At 41.0% G+C, this 21,474-nt stretch overlaps 2 protein-coding genes across 2 annotated transcripts in view; both read right to left on the minus strand.

Annotated features, from left to right (window-relative positions):
• The window catches only part of LOC308367773 (voltage-dependent calcium channel subunit alpha-2/delta-1), a gene marked incomplete at both ends in the record, with an annotated part of 111,249 nt that extends 96,361 nt beyond the window's left edge, over window positions 1-14,888 (minus strand). Inside the window, one exon of the mRNA XM_080841763.1 lies at window positions 14,812-14,888. Within this exon, the coding sequence (XP_080697889.1) occupies window positions 14,812-14,888 (77 nt within the window). The remainder of the gene's footprint in view (window positions 1-14,811) is intronic.
• Window positions 14,889-18,593: 3,705 nt separating this feature from the next.
• pclob (piccolo presynaptic cytomatrix protein b) overlaps window positions 18,594-21,474 on the minus strand; it is a gene marked incomplete at both ends in the record, with an annotated part of 71,565 nt that continues 68,684 nt past the window's right edge. Inside the window, 3 exons of the mRNA XM_080841764.1 lie at window positions 18,594-18,737; window positions 19,201-19,346; window positions 19,550-19,684. Of these exons, the coding sequence (XP_080697890.1) occupies window positions 18,594-18,737; window positions 19,201-19,346; window positions 19,550-19,684 (425 nt within the window). The remainder of the gene's footprint in view (window positions 18,738-19,200; window positions 19,347-19,549; window positions 19,685-21,474) is intronic.

Consider the following 21,474-nt stretch of genomic DNA (forward strand, 5'->3'; position numbering starts at 1 on the left):
TTTCCGGTCTTGTTATCAATCAGCCTTCAGGGTCATGGTCAAATTTTCTGATTATCTCTGAACACTGTCATTGCGTCTGGTTGTCTGTCTGTCTGTCTGTCTGACCACCAGTTTATCTGGCTGTCTCAGTCATTTTGCATTCACTCAGCCTTTTTACCTGTCCGCATGTCTGTTATTCTGCCTGTTTACTGGCTAGGCTGCAGGCTGGTCGGTGTGTCTGTCATCTGGTTGCGCGTGTGTGTGCGTGTGTGTGTTTGTGGGTGTGTGTGTCGGCCGCTGTTTCACTGACTACATCTCTATTTGATGATCCATCTGTCCCTCTGACGGCATCTCTGCTTGATTTTCTGCGCGCATGCCAGTCTGTCTCCTGGCTGGTGTCTCTACGCCTGTCTGAGAAGGCCCGTGTGTCTCTCGCTCTCTCGAACTCCCTGGATGGAATCTATTACCCGATTTTCCCCAAGCAACTGGGTCAGAGCTCGTCCTACTTGTGCCAGAGAGAGAGGGAGTAGATTCCCTGGCAGTCTTCCTCTGTGGAGGAAATAATTACCTTCTCGGACCTGGAGTCCCTGCAGAGCGGAATGCTTTAACTATGGTCTAATAATAGATTGCTGTAAAAGCAAGATGCCACTCGGAGAGGAACTACCTCAAGGCATCAATAAAAACACGCTCCTCTCCAAGCACACAACGCAACAGGAGATGATGCTTTGTGATATGCTGTGCACCTTACAAGAGAATCTTTTCATATGACCATGTATTATTTTTAGCGAGCCCAATTGGATTGTTTTTGCAGTCTGTGGCATTGTTTGTTGTTATTATTTTGTTATCTGCAGTTACATAGCAGTAGTAGTTAGCAGCAGCAGCAGCAGCAGTAATAGTAGTAGTAGTAGTAGTAGTAGTAGTAGTAGTAGTAGTAGTAGTAGTAGTAGAAGAAGTAGTAGTAGTAACACAGATAGAAGTAGTGCAGAAAGGTAAAAGGGATGTAGGTTTTGTGGTGTTGAGCATAGCAATTTAAGCACAAGCAATGCTACCAGTGATAATAGAATATAAATAGGTAAGCTACTAGAAGTGGCAGTGTGGAAGTGCACAGAGGAGTTTAAAAACGTCAGTGCCAGAATTGTTGTTCCATATAGGGAATTTTAACATTCAAAATCTCATTCAGTGGTATATGGATTGCCTGATGGTGAAAACTTCCTGAGTTTGGAATTATTAGGGTATGCCTAACCTTTTCAACCAACAAGGAGTTCATGTTCTTAGCATGTTATTACCTCCAGCAAGGAGGTTATGCGATCGGGTCCGTTAATTTATTTGTCTGTCTGTTTGTCTGTCTGTGGACAAGATTTCTCAGAAACTACTGGGCGGATCTTTCTGAAATTTTCACAAGAGGTGGATCCTAACCCTAACCCTGGATCCGGATTTGTCTACCTCCTTGCTGGAGGTCAGAAATCTCGGATTGCTCTTGTTCATATATTCATTTCTGTGTGCTTCAGACCAAACTATTGGATTATTTTATTGAATTAACTTAATAATTAATCACCTTAAAATTCCATAATAATCCAGCACAACCATGTATTTCCAAACTCTGAAATTATAGAGGGTGGCGTGATGTTAAGAGACAAGGCATGCATTTATGTCACCACCAACCCCACGCGACTGAAGTTGTTCTAGATTGCCATCTGGAAGTCTTCGAAGCAATCTCCCTTAAAATGTATTAACATTTACACCAATCATTCCGCCAGAGAATAAATAAGCAAATTTCAGAGCGTTAGCCCGGCATTGGCAGGAACAAGAGCACATTCGTCTCCTGTCTGGCCCACTCCCCAGTCACACTCTAAACCAGACCCAGTGACTAACTGCTGCCTCCTCACCATTGTGTCTGTCACCTGTGCTGTTTTTGACTCCTGTGTATGCGTGTGTGACTGAGTTTGTGTGTGGTTTGAGTTAGACTGTATATGTGTGTGTGTGTGTGTTTCTGAGAGAGAAAGTGTATTGAAGTTAATGTGTGTCTGCACAAGTATATATATGTGTTTTGTTTTTTCTATAAGAGTGTGTTACTTGAAGTAATGAGTGTGTGTGTATTCATGTTTGATTGTGTATGTGCTAGTGTGTGTGAAACTTGGTGCATGCATGTGTTTCAGTATGTGTGTACATGTGTGTGAGTATGTGAATGAGTAAGTGAGAGAGAGAGAGAGAGAGAGAGAGAAAGAGAGAGAGAGAGAGAGAGAGAGAGAGAGATTACCATAATAGGAGAACATAGTTTATAAACACAGTAGTCAGCTGTGTCCTTGCCTTCCGCAGCCTTAGGGAGAGCCACTGGATGAATGTCAAAAAGTATCTAGATTTAGTTTAAATCTTTTGTTTCTTAATGAACACTTTGATCTTCCAATCTTCCACGTGTTATTATATAGTGTTAGCCAAAGTCTTCTACTTCTTGTTCTTGTTCTTCTTCTATCAACATACTTCACCAATCCACGTGAAACTTGGTATAGTTGTAGCCGAAACGATGATACCGGTACATATTTTTGTGTCCCTAAGTGTGCATCTCCAGTAGGCTAGTGCTCCCTGAAGTGGGGTAGGGTCAAAGCCACTTTTGGGCAATGACTCGAAAAGCATTTAAACAATAATTCTTCATGGCAAGCTGTCCTCTGGGTGGTGCATGACCCTAGCTCATTATGATCCATTTGTGGAGTGGCACCACCTAGTGAATAATGTTCAAAGTAAACATCTGTCACTTCACTAGTCAACTTCTTCAAAAAATCTTCTTCAAACGTCATGAAATTTGTCACCCTGCATCACTATCACAGTCTTTGGACGCACACAAAATGTTGTCCATAGGTGGCACTGCAACTGACACATTTCAATACCTCAAACATCGCATAAAACTAAAAAGAAAAAAAAATTGGTATGCTTATACATTTGCTATATTTGCTCACATCTCCTAAAATTTCCATTTGGCTCGCTCAACAAAATGGCTGCCAATAGTCAATCAAAATTAAGCAGCCAATACATGCCTGTGTAAATGTCCAATCTTAATGAAATGTTGAAAGCTCATTCATAACGGAATGTAGAAGCTATTTACCCACTTTCAAACAAATCAGCCATAAACTATCGCTACAACATGTTTTCCTCTGTTCCGATGACATGGTTTGGTCTATCTTCAAAATTAATTTTGTCTTCAAATCCTTGTCTTTTTTCACCATTTAACGCCGTCAAATCAACTTGGGGCAGTTAGCACAACCTGCTTGGACCCTGATGATCACAGCTTATATTTAAAGGTATTATTTTTATAATGTATATGCCTGTTCTGTTGTATATGTCGATTCTTGCCTTCAAATAATAATCCTTTTTAGTTTTTTACATATTTTTCATAACGTTGTTAATAAATTGCAAGTACAGTTATATAATGTTGTCCATATTGTTGCTTATGTATACATGCAAATGTTCACCACATGCTCAAATTGACCACAAGAATATATCTGTTATACAGTCACTCTCAACCACATATTCACTAGACAGGTCTCAAAACTGCAGAAGGTAACTCATAGGTATTGCCTCACACTCTATCAGTGTACAGCTGCCACATTCACAAACTGTAGTTCCTTAAGTTATCATTCGAAATAAGATACAACAAACATTTTAGTCTGTTGTTGCCAGAAACATTATCATTCAAGATTCTTGGAATAAAAAGTATCTTTTTATTCACTTAATTCTTGGTCATTCTGTCACTTGATGTGGCGGTCATATTATGCACCACTCTACGTCTAGTTTATTTAGTATTGTGTGTCTGTTTATGCATTTTCATTGCTTTGGCAATACTGTTGTATTCAGGCCAAAAAAAGCTAATTTCAATTAAGACAATTAAGAGAAAGATGAATGTGTTACGCTACATAGGCTAAGGCAGCACTTGTTTAGGAGGTGGCATGGGAACACCACCAGTCTGTTCACTGATGTATAAGCTGGCATCTACCCCACAGGTCTGGGCTGGCTCCTGAAGTGGTTTGGTTCTCCCAGGCAGACAGGGGCAATTAGCCCCCAAGAGAGAGCGCTTGCAGCTTGAACACAGAGGGCAAAACAACGCCCAAACGAGCCCAATCAATCACTGAGAAAACAACACCACCCTTTACTGCTTTTATGGATCTATCTGTTCTATTTTCAATCGAGGTGACATGTTGACGTGTTCATTTTGAGGCATGCTCAGAGGATGTAGCTTATATAAACCTTAATCATTTCAACCTGGTTAGATTTTATGATGGGTGAAAATATAAAAGTTTATTATGCGCTCAGACAATATACATCTGGAAACGCATAGTGAATTTAGAAAACCACTTGAAGGTCTACCCAATTCAACTGACATACAGACACATGCATTACGTCTACAAACAGAATGTGTGTAAAAACATGCCGAGTTCTTTCACTCGCATGTGGAAAGTTGAGGGAAATAATTTAACCCGCTTTGAATAATAACGTTTTTCCTGTTTCGTTAAGATCTTTCGTTAAGAAGTTATGTATTTGGTTAAGAGAAATGGTTTGAGGTTTGACGCAGGCAGGGTACTCGATCGAGACGGCTTCACGGTATTACTTTCGTTTGTCCATTTGTGTGGATTTACAGGTTGAACGGATAAAGCAGATTAACAACAGAATGTGGATTTAGTTATTGATATACAGATACATATCCACGACAAGGTACCATCGTTAAGGAAGATGACAGCGATAGGGAGAGGGAAAGTGGGAGCGAAAGAGAAAGACAGAGAGACATAGAGAGAGAGACAGAGAGTGAGTTTCAACTCTCAACTCCATGGCACGCACGTTACTTACACAAGTGAAGACGGAAAAGGCGACTGACTCGAGCACTGAAGCATCCATGAGAGTAGAACAAAAACGGCGGCTTTCCCGTACGTCACCATTCTCAGGTGTAACGACCGGCGTTACCAAACGCGCACCGACGCCCGAGGATGGGATGTACTGTTGGGCTGCTCAGTGAACCTCCGCCGGCTCGGGAACAGACAGCACACAAACACTAAACACTGCTCTGCGCGCTAATCAGATTACCCGTCATCTGGGTTTTAACAGCATGTCAGCCTGGACTGGGTAAGGCTATTTTTGTCAGTGACTCGCACGTCTTCTTCAAGTGTCCAAATTAGTAGACAGTAATATCTGGCGAGTCGGCAGCTGAGTTCTCAGGAAGAAAACCTGGGTTTTTCTGTTCTTCCAGTTCGCGTTGATACAGTCCCTAAATTCAGTCAGCACACGCGCTCTTTCGCCTGTTCACCCCTGCTTTGTTTTCAAACTCCCATAGAGAGAGTGAGCGAGCACAATCGATAGCGGTGGGTCTCACCCGCCCCCTCTGATCTCATCCTGATGATCTCTCTCTACGGATGCCCTCCCAACCATTGGTTGCCTTTGTAGATGAGTACTAAAACAAGCTCTCTTGCTCTCTCTCACTCACTCTCTCTCTCTCTCTCTCTCTCTCTCTCTCTCTCTCTCTCTCTCTCTCTCAAAGTATGAACAAATTGGTGACTTCCCAAGGAAATTTAGGAGATTGTTAATTAGTTCTCACCTGCATTCAATTAAGAATAAACCTCTGGTTAGGATGCATTTTACAAAGAAACACATGTTGTTATCTTTAATTTCATAGTTAAGCGTGTTTATTAGTCGAACTTCTAGCTAAGGTGTGCTCATACATCCCCCTTACCCACACACAGAGAGAGAGAGAGAGAGACTCACACAATATAAACAATGAACTGACAGTGCATTTATTATTCATTGTGCATCTGCAGAGCCTTTTAGTGGTAGACACAGGGAAAGTATGTGGTAACACATAAATGTGACACATTCTGTCCACACTTCCTGATTGATAATTACGAGCAGAGCCTGTTTGCATCATTATATTTAGAAAGTCGTATTAAAAAATGATAACCAAAGTGTGAGCCATTTCCTATGTTATTCTGCAAGGCACTGGTATTTGAATAACCCAGTAATAAAACAAACTGTGTCAGAGGCCAGTGAGTCTTTGTTGTCACTGAAACCTGGGGTAGAAGGCTTTCTTAAAGCATATCTATTTTTTTTAGAAACAGTCTGTTTTGAAATTGTTACTCTCCGAATAATTTGATTAAATTAAACTTTAAGCAACACCAAATCCTGTTTGCCAATGCGAACTGGGGCTGAGACAACAAGATGCTCAGGGATTTGGTTTCAGCGATTGCTTAGCAACCACACATTCTCTCTCTCTCTCTCTCTCTCTCTCTGTCTCTCTCTTTCTCTCTCTCCCTCTCTCTCTCTCTCTCTCTCTCTCTCTCTCTCTCTCTCTCTAGTGCTCCATAGAGATTTAGCTGTGGTGAGAGATAGGCCTGTGATTGAGGTAAGGTGCAAAAACGAAAGGGGAGGAGAGGAGATGGCAAATGGAGGAAGGAGGAGAAAGGAAAAGGCCTTGAGGAACAAAGAAAAAGGAGATGGACTCCAGCCCTTTTCAAAAGACCATGAAACAGGTAAATAAAGACACACGAATACACACGCACACACACACACACACACACACACACACACACACACACACACACACACACACACACACCCAGACAGAAACACATTCACATGGTAGCACAAGAGAAGCATCTAATAACACCAAACTAATGGCAGAACTCCCTTTTTCAATTGAGTTGTCCTTTGTGTTTAGCCTGCATTTCCATTAGCAGCTCCTCTCCCCATCAGACTCCAAAGACTCCAAAGAGAACATTGGATCGAACAAGACCCTCGACTCTTTTTCTCCAGCCTCCCAGCTGAAAGAGCACCAGAATGGAGCATAGATGAAAGATGAAGGTCAACACAAGAGAGAAAGAAATGAAAGGAGATGGACTGGCACTCCCAGTCTGAGAGATATGCCACATCCAAAAGACAGGTGCTGCCATTATCATTCCTTGTGCGTTTGAGGTGAATGGGTCCATGTGGCTATCCCCCCACATCCCCCTCCTCCCTCAACCCCCGCCTCATTTGGACTACCAGGGGTGTTTCTGGTGGTGTTGCTTAACACAGACCAGATCACAGTTATTTTTTGCTTCTGCTCTTTTATGATGTTATCTAAGTAGGTTGCTCATGCAAAGTTTATGCTGGTCTGAAAATGATGGGTGAAATGGTTTGCATGGGTGAAATGTTATGCTTTCACCAAAAATGTACCCTCTGTCAGCATATGTTTATGTATTTCATCAGTGAAGTATGTTAGCCTGTATGTGATCTGATAACAACAACATCATTTAATGAAGTGTAGATCACAATGTTGACACTCTTTTTTAATTGTATTGTCTTTTTTATTGTATATGTTGTATTTTTAGTATATAGCCAGGTAGCAAAGAATATATGTGTTATGGTGTCAGCATTGCTGATGATAGTGTTAGATAGATAGATAGATAGATAGATAGATAGATTGGTAGATAGATAGATAGATAGATAGATAGATAGATAGATACAGTAGATAGATAGATAATTGGTCCCCGTGGGGGAAATTGGTTTGCAGCACAATTGCAAGGCATTTCACCACACCATCACAAAGCCACCAATAGACATATCCACACTCACACTGAGTTATACACATACATAGTCAGCGATAGACATACCAATGGACATACTCACACACACACACACACACACACACACCTACACAATCCAAATCCATAATATCTGAGATTTAAGCAGAACATGTTTTTGGGTCAGTCTATTCCATCTCAGTGAGGGCCAAATTAAGGCAGGTATCATTTTAGTTAATCCAAGCCCAGCACTTTTAGCAAAGGCTATATAGGATACTGATCAAGTTGATATCAGTCATTCCTAATGTTTTGAAAGCTGCATTGTTTACATCAGGGTAGTAGCACATCAAACACACATTCAGCAATTCCTGTGCCTTCATTTTATTGATACGAAAAGTAAGTACGTACTTAAAGTTAGGTTCTACCAGCTAGCTTACTATAGACCTCAAATCTTACCACAAGCTGTGTGGGTATCACTACACATATGTTGTGTTCAGTGTTGGGAGTAACGCGTTACAAAAGTAACGAATTACTGTAATGCATTGCTTTTTGCGGTAACGCAGTAATGTAAGGCATTACAGAAAAAAATTGGTAATATTTACCTCGGTACAAATGTCAGTAACGCGCGTTACAATGCATTTTTAACCTGGAATGAAGTGTTTTATTTTCCTTCATCCAAATTCGCCAAAATCACCGCGAGATCAGCAGACGTCGGCGCAAAATGTTTCACTTCCTTTTCCGTAAGGCTAGTCGATGCCGCTTTCAACGGTGGAATCGCCAGCTTTCCGAAAAATTGTCAGCAAGATCCCTGTGGCCATTAGCAGCAATGATGACAAGGTAAGGCTAAAACGTTCAGATATGGTATGTATCCTAGCAGATATGATACCCACACTACCATTGCGTCAACATGTTTTTTTCTTACTGGGCTAAGGTAACTTTCCTTCTGAAGCCGTGTCACAATTAAATTAAATGTGGTTTGGAGCCACAAATTCATTGGTTCTAACAGACATGAATGAAAATGTAGGCTACTTTTCCATTCTCAGAATATAGCTTAAAAAAATGAATCACAAACGATTAAATATGTGGCCATCAACATGATCAGACAAGTTCAGAGAATTAACGTTAGCCTAATTTAGCACCAATGTTCTCCCTCCTAGGCTAGGCTATGTGATGTTACTTCACCCGCCACTGTGGCTGTATCGTTTGACTTAAAGGAGCATTAAGGATTAATAGCTATTCGCTAAAGGTATGCTAGCAGCTAAAACTAACGAAATCTCTTGAAATGTGCTGACTTTGACATTATGACAAACTAATTACTCAACGACTGTCCTTACACAGTCAAACATCAATCATGTGCAACACAAGACTAAGCAAGACGGCAAATAAGCTACTTACTTGATCGGCAGAAGGTAATCAAAGTCAGGTCGGCGGGCATCGGCAGGCAAAACTACAGCAGGCAGTTATATGCCTATCGACCCTGCTTTGCCATTGGCACGGACGCAATTTGAACTGTCGCTAAGCGCCGCCCTTAGAACGCAGATTAACCAATGACATTCCAGCCTGAACTGGACTCGGACATCAGCTCCGATAACTCCATTGAAAACAACAGGGAGGAGACATGTTACAATCATTTAATGATCGATTGATGTTGCTTATGAAAAAAAAAAAAACATGGTCAAACGATGTGCTTGGGGTACATGTAACACCGACAGTAGGTATCCCGATAGACTGCAGAATGAGTATATTTCCGGTGGATTAAGCTGTGTGACAGACCACACAGTGAACGCTACGTTCATTAGCTTTCTGCCATACTCTTGTTAGAATTTCCCTTTGCTAAAGCAATCAACTAAGCCTACATGATAAAAGGCATAGGCCTACTCATTATTCACAGTACCTGCTTACTTTCACCACTGATGTTATGCTAGGCTTAGGCAAGTTATCTCTGGTTCAAATTAGCTAACGTTAATGATTCAATAGCTGCGCTAGCGTAACTTTGTCAGTTATGGGACGGTTTATTAAAAATCGGCCATTCTATTAAACAAACGATAGGTTTAATAATGGATTAGCATGACAACGTGAACGAAACACACGCATGCCGCAATTAACAAGGTTTCATTAACAAGCTAGACAGTTAGGACCATAGCCTATGGTTAGGACACTGTCCTGTCAGGGGCAGGTTCCTGCTAGTTAATAAACGTAGGTGTACATCTCGGTGCCTTCCAGATTAGTTAAATTAACTGACTGTGAATTCATTGTATCTTTCCCATGCGGTGCATGAACAATGCTGGTATTGGATGTATTTATCTGCAATCGCGATGACCGTGAGTTGAGGCTTCTCCCTCTTGCATTGAGCTCTGTAAATTCTCGCCTCAAATTTAAGCTTGTTATCCACCATATCGAGTTTTAAATTGTATACTACATATCCCTCCATTGCATAATTAAGTCCCTTTTGAAGGCTTCTAGGCGAAATCAGGTCCTTTTGTCTCCAAAAGTTGTCTAGAGCCTCTTGGGATATAGTTTTGTCACTGATAGCTGCCATTGTAAACTCTAGTCAGCTCTGATAAAGTGTCCGATTTAGCAACTGTCACAATGGGGGGCGGGGCTTAACGATAGGTCAATTCTCCATATTAAAAGTCATTGTAGCGCCCCAATTGTTTTTTAACTGTTATTTTAAGGTTAAACTGCTTATCCTAACCCTAATCCTGAAGCATAATTGTTGCATATTGTGCCTTTAAGACTCTTATCAAAGCAAACAAATGTGCTGACAGTCTCTAGTTCCGCTACATATCTAACTGAACACAGGGATTTTGTTTCATATCAAAAATACGCCTAAAAGCCCACCTCTTCACTGAATAACCCGCTAGCTTGTTAGCTGAAAATACTAGGTAACGTTACTAACTAAGCTCTTTTACCAAACAGTGTACATGTAGGATAAAGCGTCTTTCTGTTAAAGTGCACTTTACCTACAAATCATTAAACACTAGTTCAGCCCAGAGCCATAGAATCTTTCTATCTTTCTAGAATCCTTCTATGTATCTGGTTTAACCTACATAGTTCTAGAGCAGAACAGATACATAACGTAATTGTGAACCACGTCAATGTATTAAGATGAAAAATAGTCTACAAGAAGTATGTTTAATACAATAAACCATAAGATGAACTTGAATTTGAAGGTTAATATTGAAAATGTGTGATGCACTGCCTGTTTCTGTCCCATATGGATTTTTATTTTATTTTTTAGATCTAGCCTAGGGCCTATACATGTGTGCGTTTTATACATTTGAAATATAATGTGGAGCATTTTTGTAAGGGCGTGCTGAACATGAACATTGAAACATTGGGGTGCACTAGCCTGTGCTACCTGTCCCATAGAAAAAAATATTTTGACACACATTCATTTTTCAATGTAAATGTTCTCATGGGGCAGGTAGCCTAATGCACCCAAATATTTCAATCTTCATGTTCAGCACAGCCATACCTTACAAAAATAGTTGGTTTCATTTGGGTTGTACATTGTAAGGCCCCTTTATATGTAGTTTTCAGCATGTACTTCAAAGCCGAAAAACCTTCACAAAGGACTTGGATGCCCAGGTGCTATGTGTACTGCCTCCCCACCATAGGTGTACAGCCCATACACTAATCCAGTTGCAAACAATTTTTGATTTTTTTTATGACGCATAAACTATGCTTAATGCTGTGAAGTTGAAAATAATAAAGGCATAGAAATGCTAATTTTGTATCCTGTCATATTTTTTAGACATTACAATACAGTCCAATTATTGTTAATATGAATAGGCCTAAAGTTACAGTATTTCTATCACAATTTGCCAGACTTTGACCTTTTGTCTGTTCTGGCGATGATTGTTCTTTGTATTGTGCCATGAGCCATCACTGTGGCTATTACGTTCTACTGTTTACCATAAGTACAGATACCACATCACCTTCCACTGGATGTGTGACTCACTAATTGAGCGGCTTGAGCTTCATTACAGTAAGATTGCCAAATCCATACTTCCAGTGATTTTGGTGCGAGTAACTTACAAGTAATACAATAGTAGTGTAATGCCTTACATTTTAAAAACAGTAATATTGTAATGTAACGAATTACTTTAAAATGACAGTAACAAGTAATAAATAATGCATTCCAGTTTTGAAGTACACACTGGTTGTGTTTTACTGCTTCCTGGTAGACAGCTACATAGGATGCCCTCACCTCAACTGATTAAAATTGATACAACATCTGCCTTTGTGGAAGCACACTGCACTGACAGAGCAGCAGCCTCTAAATTAGTGTATGAATAGAAGACACTTCTTCCCGTCACTGGTAGCCCTTCTGCAGGTGAGTTTTGGACATTCTAGTAAAACAATGTGTTCATCAACAACATAGGATTCTAAAATTCCATGTTATATTCGACGGACTCAGATATTCTTTAGAATGTTCATTCTACACCGTTCTCAAGACACCGGTGGGGCGGTACCTGCTGAGGTGTTAAATTACATGGTGGATGGGAAATGATGAATGACAGTGTGAAGTATGCCGTGGGTGTGAGATGAGAATGATAGTGAGTGCGTGGTGAAGAGAAGCAACAAAGTGCATGAAGTTGCTGTCAGAGTGACCGCCGGTGCTATAGCTCAGAGCTGTCAGCCTCCAGTCCCCTGTTTACACCTGCAGCTCATGCATGCCAGATTGGCACCTCTTCCAGCACTGGGCAATCACACGTGTTGATGCAAGTGTTCTCACGCATGCTTCTGCAAATGTAAACACACACAAATGTATACAGACATGCAGGTGCACTAACACACACATAGGATCCACAGATAAAAGTGCACATGCACAATCCATGCACACATACACACTCATACATTTACACACACACCACTCATCATCAAGCTACACCACTCCCATGGGCTTCCCTACCCTTGCACACCACATCACCATGGCAACCAGCCTACCACACACGCACAGGGTGAGGGGGAGTCTGATAAGCACATCTTTTTTTTTTTTGTCGTCGTAGGTCTGTGCACCTTCATTCTACCTAGCTACTGTTGGAGATTATACACTGAAATATTCAGAACACACAATTTCTGATCAGAATAACTGTGCCTTTCCTGGCTTTGTAGTCTGTGAGACCTCTCTAGCATTGGGCTGAGTGTGGCCTTCAGTGGAGCCACTGATGCAGTCTAATGAATTTCACCAGCGGCAAACCCGCTGGTCAGCCGCCCAGGAAAGCTTTTTTATTCAAATGCCCTGTGTTTCCATGCGACTCATACATTGCAATAACTTTGACTTGCCAAACGAAAGGGAATCCATGGTTTCAGGGCCAATACAAATTATTTCAGTGTCTGTGTGTGTGTGTGTGTGTGTGTGTGTGTGTGTGGGTGGGTGAGAGAGAGAAAGAGAAAGAGACAGAAAGAGACGGCTGGGTATCAAAACAAAATGAAGAGACAGAGATAATTTATACAAGGTCATACACGATTCCATAAACCATCCGAACTGAAAGAGGAACAATAGTGATTTCACACATGAATAGTGATTTCAGACATGAAAAGTCATCAATGTCATCAATGAATGTAAAAAGAACTTAATGAGACTTCAGGCTCCAACATTACAAAAATAAATATTTTTGACCAAAGTGCGAGAAGTTGCGATGAAAACCAACCATGGATGATGAAAGTTCATCTGAAACGGACACTTTTTCTCACATTGCCAGTATCTGTAATTGGTACCCACACCTGTGCTCGCATCCTGGCACACTTATCCTCCATCTGTACAGAATTAATTGTGTCTCATTCTGCTGTTCCACCAAATCACAGCTTCTTTCAAGCTAATGCCACACATATAGTCTCTCACTTGCGTGAATGTGTGAGTGCGAGCGTGTGGATGGACCACATGGTTTTTCTTGCCCTTACAGTACTTTGTTCTTGGTGCCTTAGTACCTTGTCTGAGGTTGAATGGTCCAATTAAGCTGCCCAGACAATAGGAACAGAACCCAAGCCCACACATGAGGTGGCGCTGCATAGCAGAGACTTCCTGCACGCATTTGTGTTCCACTCTCTTACTTCATTATGAAAAACAAAAAAAGGCACATACTGTAAATCCTCAAAAGATTTCTGCTGGTTTTTGCTGGAAAATGCTATTTGTCCGAAGTGTCCTTTTCCATAGAAAGGAGCCATGTTTGGGGAGGAGCAGTATGATGACATTGACTAGACACAGACACAGCAGTAAACAAAAAGTGTCTGGAATGGTAACACAGAAAGAGCCAGAGCGTCTTTGCAAAGCTCTTATGCCACCCCAAAGGTCATCAGGTTTCATGACAAAGAGCCGATGCAAACAGGAGAGAGACAAGCTGTCAGCAATCTGCACTTTATGGTTCCGGTGGGTGGAATGGCTCTCACTTTTTCTTTACAGCCCAAGACCAAGTGTCACCGTCCTCTATGGGTGACTTTTAGAGGACGATGTCCCTTACAGCAATACATGCCATCAAAACCAGTCAAGTGTGACAACAAGACTGGGACCGCCCACGATGGCACCGAAATCTGTGCAAGGAGAATGCAGATGCTAAGGCAGAAATCTGTGGAGGGGGGTTGGGACGCGGAAGAGGAAACAAGAAATGAAGATCGATATAGCTCAGGGTCCCTCAGGCCGTGGCATGTGAATGTTTTGTTTTCACATACTGGATCAAGCTCCTGAAGCGCAATCTGAACACAATTGGGATGTGAAGGCAAACTAAGGAATCCTCCCTTGGCAAATGAAAACTACAGCCAATAGTGGCCTTCGTTCTCAAACCTTTTGTAAAAAGGGCAGCAGCGGTGCGCTAATGAGCTCTCCACACAAGGACACAAATGTTAGCCGCCCAGAGGACTAACACTTAGCAACCATCCTTTGTTACAATAGCACCTAAGAGGGAGTAGGGGATGACACAGGGGAAATGGCAAAGGGGTGCATTGGTAACACATGTCCTGAGCCCTCCATCATAGGACTAGCATAACCATGCCAAAAATGTAATATAAATGTAATCTATACGTAATGTAATATAGGTGTTCTATATTGTCATAGATTTCAAAGACAGATTCCTTTCAGCCACATAATAGTGTCATGCTGTCCTTACTGGTAAACATCATGACAGCTCCAATCATGTTTGATGCTATAGTAGCTTATTAGAAAAGGCTTCAAAATCAAATGTTATGACATGTCATGACAATTACAATACTGACATGTCATGACGTGATTGTCTAGAGGTGTTCAAATAACAGCCACACAGGGAAACTGAATGATGCAACAGGTGAGACAACTCACCCTGCCGCGCTCTTGTGATCTGGACTGAGCTGAATCCCGGGAGGAGGGTCTGGCATGCATCGCTCGGCTTCATACATTAGTAGCTGCCCTCCCCTGCTGTCCACTTTGGATTACTGCACACACTTAAAACATTGTGTTTTCTCTTAGCACTGATTGAACCTTTATCATGTTCGTCATATCTTGTCTTGTGAATGATCGTCTTAAGTCGTGACTGATTTAAATCTCGCTTAATTTGTGTAATACAATCAACTCAAATGAAAGAAACAAATTTTGTGCTCCCCGTCAAGACCAGTCAGTGGGACACAGTGGGAATTCTTATTGAGTTTTGTCTTATACAAATCATACAAACCCCCAATCTAGCCTTTGTGATCCCCTCAGTTAAACTGCCATCTGTTAAGTCTGTTCAGCCTTACCTTACCTAAACTAATATCACCATTTCCTCCGTACTAGAGCCAGGGGTTGCAATGATCCTTTGGCGCACTCTACTGTCTGTTCTGTGTAAAAGCCTCATTATCCGAAATGATCTGAAATTTGTAGTATTGCCCTCCATAACACTCTCGTTGAGGACACAGCTGATGAATATAAAAACTGCAAACAATTGCAGCCTTATTATAATGATAAAGAGGCCGAAGGTGCTCATTGGTGCCCTGGGTAAATGTAAAAGTCCAGCAGGATGTTGTAAGGTTATTCTGGGTAAGGTAATTATTGATCTGATTTGTGAAAGGATGGGAGATGAGTCTCTTCACATGTAAAGTTCCCAATCAGTCAAAAAATGCACAACATTAGGCTGTTTGAAGTGTGGAATAGAATCTCTTTTAATATTTATATGTAGACTCAGGGAAACAGTCATTTTTGTACTTTTTTCTCTGATACAGCACAGATTGCATAATGTCATTACATCCTGTGGACAACCACAAAACCAGAACATTTGAATTGACTTTTTACATTGAGTGAAAAACAAGACTCATTTTACAAGCATCTTTTTTTTTTACAGTCAGCATACATCTTCAGTTAAATTTATACAGGTTCTCTCTTTGTCTTTTCAAATAGAATCTAGAGGCAAAATTATCAATTGACAACTAACAAACCATGCAACATCCACATGAAAACACAGAAATTCTTTCACAACTGTTCACGTTGGAAAGAATGGTTTGTTTTTTCTGCCTTTATTCACTGAGAAATGTTAGGATTGTGGATTTAATTTTGTATGGATTGACAGCACACACAAGTCAGTCACACAATCTAACCACCTGCCCACGGACAGTGAACACACAATAAACATATATACAGTGGAAAAGATTTTCACCTTGGTGATACACACACACGCACACACACACACACACACACACACATGCTCAACTTCAGACCAAATAAATATTTAAATCTTTTTCTCATACAAAATATGCTATGTATTTACAAAATTAAAAATAAATTAGCCACATTCGCACTGTTCACTGCAAAATAATGAGACCGATTCCATAAGGAGAGGATCCCCACAGAAACAGAACAGACACATATACTGGACACTGAATATCATATTTAGAACTCCACTTTTGAGTCAGCTGACTTCAACATATACATGATTTAAATCGGACCATAAACAATCAAAATAAAGATATTTTTTAGCAGCCAAAGAGGCCAGCTGATACAGATGACAACAGGTGTGAAATTCCTTGGGTCTTTTCTGTACACTATATAGCTTGTACACCTTCAGTTGCAGAAACATAAAAATCTATATTTTGAGCCACCATCCATCACTGATGTCATAGCTGACATCATATAGATTTGAACAAATCTAAAATAAATACATAAATGGTATCAGTAATGTTAAACTAAAGTGCGATTCATGTATACAATGTATACAATAACTGAAAAATATTTAGGAATGTAAAAAAGAAAATACATCGTATATAATCTTTTTTCTCTGTATTATACAAAGGAAAGTAATGTTGTTGTTTTTTTCATATTTTTAAAGACACATTTGCAGACAAAATGTTCACTGATTCCACATATTAAGAAAACGCATTCAAACACATAATCTATGTTGCATAGAATTACCCCAACAAAACTAATGGGTTTGTAAATGAAAGTAGGTTGGCACAAATCCACCTTTCGCTGTGGAACCTACATCTCTTTTTTTAAAAACTGATTTAAAACATCAAATCATCCTAGAGGTCATCTCATGGTCACTGAAAGGCCTGAAAGGCCTCTGCCTCATATTCTGTATATCTAGTCTGGCTTTTGTTTTCCCCGACGTTACATCAGTCACAACACAAGAACATGCCAAACTGCAGCAGGGTTCAACAGGCAGTCTCAGCAAACTGGCATGCCTAAGCACTGGAACGTTGTCATTTCAAAGTCACTGTGTGAACTGCGGTAGCGCTGCGTGAGCCAATGGGAAGGGACGTTTCAGACACAGCATGCAACCAATAACACAGAAACCATGACAACAGAGATGGGCAAAAGAAAGACACTGACAGCACAGTCCAATTTCATGAGGGCATGAAGACCACCATACTGCACATACTGTCCTGTGAATTTTTTTAAGTACAATTTGTTATTTTATTTTATTTTTTCATTTTTTTGCATAATTCTTTGCCACATACATCTTAGACATAAAACAAAGACAACCAGTGACAACATTGCAACACTTACTGGACATAACATTATCCCCTTCCCTGTTAAAAAAACAAACAAACAAAGACCATCAATGAACAATAGTACCGTGGAACTGACCATTTCAGCAACAAAAATGACCAAAAGGACATTGACCATTGCACAATTAATTTCCAGTGAAGTGATATGGAATGATGACGGCACACTTACACAAACTCCAGTCCTTCTTGCTCTATGTGGTGGTACAAATGTGTCTGTGACCTGTGCAACCTTCACTCATTCACCACTTTGAGATCTTATATAATTTAGGGTTGGGGTTGAGGTTATTAGGTTAGGCATCAGTCCTAAGGGATAATGACTCTACACACACCTAACCTAAGTTAAAACCATGACAACGGTGGTCATCTGAAGTCTCTCCTGACATGCATGTTAAAATGGAACCAGAACTATTTGTGGTGCAAGTCTCTTTTTTCCACAAGCCACTGCTAATGCAGCTAGCTTTTTATTTCAGAGTATGCAGATTGTCTCGTTTTACTTTATAGTATCTGTTATACTATAGAGATAGTCTACCATATCAAATATAGATGTGTATGTTTAAGGTGAATCACATAGATCTATTTTCAGTTAAAAATACTCTTCACTTTGATGTCATGATAGACTAGCTTTTTAAAGCCTCTTCATTTTGTCTTTTATATGTATATATATATGTGTCTCCTGCAGACACTTATTTTGACATGTACATCTTATAAAAATACAGGGAGACGGGGAGAAAGTGGGGCGTTCAGTAACAGGTGTTACTCTTTGAGAAATCGTGCCTGTCATTTTACTGTCCCATCTCTCTCCTCTTACTGCCTGTCTTTTCTCTCTCTTTCTCGTTCATTAGTCTTTTCTGCCCTTTCATCGCGTCATTACCATTCACCTCCTCCTGCCGTGCTCTTTCATGTTCTGCTCTGCAGACCCAGCAGACAGACAGTCTTCCGGTCCTGTCATCTTTTTTTCCATAGGCCCTCCTCATCTTCCTCTTCATCTTTCTCCTCCTCCTCCTTCTCCTCCTCCTCCCTCCTCCGGTGTGTTCATGCCATGCTCACTCGTCCCTCTCTCTCTCTCTCTCTCTCTCTCACTCTGTTCCTCTTCTCCAGCTGGCTGTGGTGGATGAGCTGCTCCTTTTACGGCTGTGTCTGAGTGGAGCTGACCAGCAGTTTGTGCCAGCTGACAGCCCGCTTGCGCATGTCCACCTTGTCCAGCCAGATGTAGGCCTCGCCAATCAGAGTCTTCTTCACAAACTTCCCACCATTGGACACGAGGAAAAGCTGCAAGATTGAGAGAGAGAAAGAGAAAGAGAGGGAGAGAAAGAGAGGAAGCGAGTGAGAAAGATAAAGAGAGTACAACACAATAGTTAGCATACAGTATATGTTTAAACTCAAAATGATTAATAGTGGCTATAAAAACAGCTAGATTTCTTCTCAATGTATATAACATTATGAATGACTGATCTCTTTTCATGCTGCGTATTCATACTGCATACTTAGAGAAGAATAGGTAGAGTAGAGGACACCAGTAGTACCTAGAGTGCAACAGAGCTATTTCTATGATAAAAAGAATAGATGAAGGATTTGTAAAAGAAAAGTAAAAGCTACTTGGAGTAAAAAGTGTTATTTTTCTCCTAGTCATTTTTTTCTTCATTGCACACAATATGGACAGGGCATGGTATTAATATGAGCAGCTATCTTTGCCAGTGTGGACCAGGTGATGTGGGGCGTCCTTGGCACTAACCTGGATGGAATGGCCTGCAGGGTTGAGGCTGAAGCGGAATGTCTCGTTGAAGGAGGGCTCACGGTCGTGCCGACACACACGGGTCTTCTTCTTGATGATGCGCTTCTGTGTAGCCACGTTGACTACATACAGTTTTACATACAGGTCTGCCACACACACACACACACACACACACACACACACACACACACACACACACACACACACACACACACAATTAATAGTTATGTAAAATACAGTATATAAATCTAAATACTACTCTGTCACAATCCAATGTGCTAGATTCAAGGAGCTGTAATCCTAAAAATGTCACAGAGACTGTGTGTGAGTTTGTGTGCGTGTGTGTCACCTGGGAGGTGATCAGGTGACTTGAATTTGTAAGTGATGTTCCTGCACTGAAGAATCTCCAGCACCAGCTGTTCTCCCTCGGTCTTCATCTCCCTCTTCAGAGCCACTTTGATCTCCCCCATCACCTGAGTTTTACCTGAAGGGTGAGAAAGAGAGGGAGAGAGAGAGAGAAAGAGAGGGAGAGAGAGAGAGAAAGAGAGAGGAAGAAAGAGAGGCGGGATATATGCACACACCAGGTTATAATGTATACATTTTTAATGAACGCCTTTCTGCGACAAAGTTTAGGATACTTTTTCGAGTAATATATAAATACATTCAAATGAGGTGAAAACAAAGGAGCACAGTCTTAGATTGTTAGAGCTACTACATTTTTACTTTTGTGCTTTTTTGTGCATTGACAGCTCTGTTGCAGGCTGTTACAAAAACAGAGCACAACTGCCTCCCAGTGGATTGAGGTAGTAACAGCTTTTCAGAACAGTGCTGCTTGGGTTTAAAATATGACTACAGGTTTGGCATGCTTTCTAAGAGAGGCACAAGGCTACATTGTTTTTAAGCCCATGGAGCCTGAGGCTAGCTTCAGGTTATTAGATGGTTCTGGCTCTGATCTGATATTTTTTATAATATAAGCAACTTAAAACAGTGGAAACAAAGAATATAGTTTGAATTCCACACACAATAAGTCTCTAAAATCCCTATCAAATAATATGTAAAACGTGCCACAGTGACAAACTGTGCTGGTCAGTTGAAGTGATTCTCTAAGATCTCGGGTATACAGCATAAAAGCTCATGTGCACACAAAAATGGCCATCTACTGTGACATTTATGACAAATGTATTTATGACAAAAGGGATCAATGAGAGGGCTAATGGCCTTGAACCACGAACATGCAGAGGGGTGGCTGTTAACATGTTTTACAAGGGAATGTCTTTTTGAGAAGAGAAGAGGACTACTATCAACATCTCCACACTAATTGCAGTATACGCCAACACTTTACACCTACACATACGACATTGCAAGTTTTGACTAAAATCACACTCCATAACTATCAAAACACAGTATACTATTATGAGTAAGCATAAAGTAAATAGACTGAGAACTCACATACACTGATGCATAATGCAGATTTCACAGAAACCCAATCAAATGCGTCATGGTTTGTGGTTTATGCCAAATCTTGAAATAAATATACACATGATTTATACTTCAGCCACTAAAAAATAAAAAGGGAAATGCTGAGGATGGACCCAACAGGCACCACTGCTGGGAATGGCGTCAATCTGTCCCAGACCAAAAACTCACCAGTAATGACGTCAGATGGGCGCTCAGGACAACGGTCCCATAGATGTGTTCTGTCTAATGGATCTCAGCTTGTATACTGTCAGAGGTCAGTTCTTAACCCTTTCCATCACAATGGATGAACATCTAACTTATTAAATCCAGTGCTGATTTTGTAGAATTAAAGCCGTGTAGAAATGCTAAATATGATATGCTACAGACTGGCTATGCTGCAGGACTAACCGTGTACGGCAGGATAAACTGAACCGTTGGCAAAGGATGACAGTGCATTTGGTAATGGCTGGCAACTGTAACCACACAATCCCCCCTACCATGGCGTTCCATTTCTCCTGCCCGCATAGTTGACCCTGGCTGTCTGTTTGAAGCCGGCACAAAGCCTGAGCCAAGCGGTGCTCAGTCAGCACCTGTAACCAGAGCCATGGAAATGCATGCTGGTCATGTGAGAGGGCGCCACCTAGACACCTGACACCTCTGCAACAGGTTCCTCTGGCGTGTGACACAAGAGTGGAGGATAGGCTTACAACCCTGTTTGAATTCCTTCAACAGTTCCCCCAAGGGATTGTGTGTGTGTGTGGATTTGTGGTGGTATGGGTGTATATGTGTGTGTGTTTTTGTGTGAGTGTGTGTGTG

Source organism: Sprattus sprattus, assembly GCF_963457725.1.
Source record: "Sprattus sprattus genome assembly, chromosome: 7".
NCBI classification, from domain to species: Eukaryota; Metazoa; Chordata; class Actinopteri; order Clupeiformes; family Clupeidae; genus Sprattus; species Sprattus sprattus.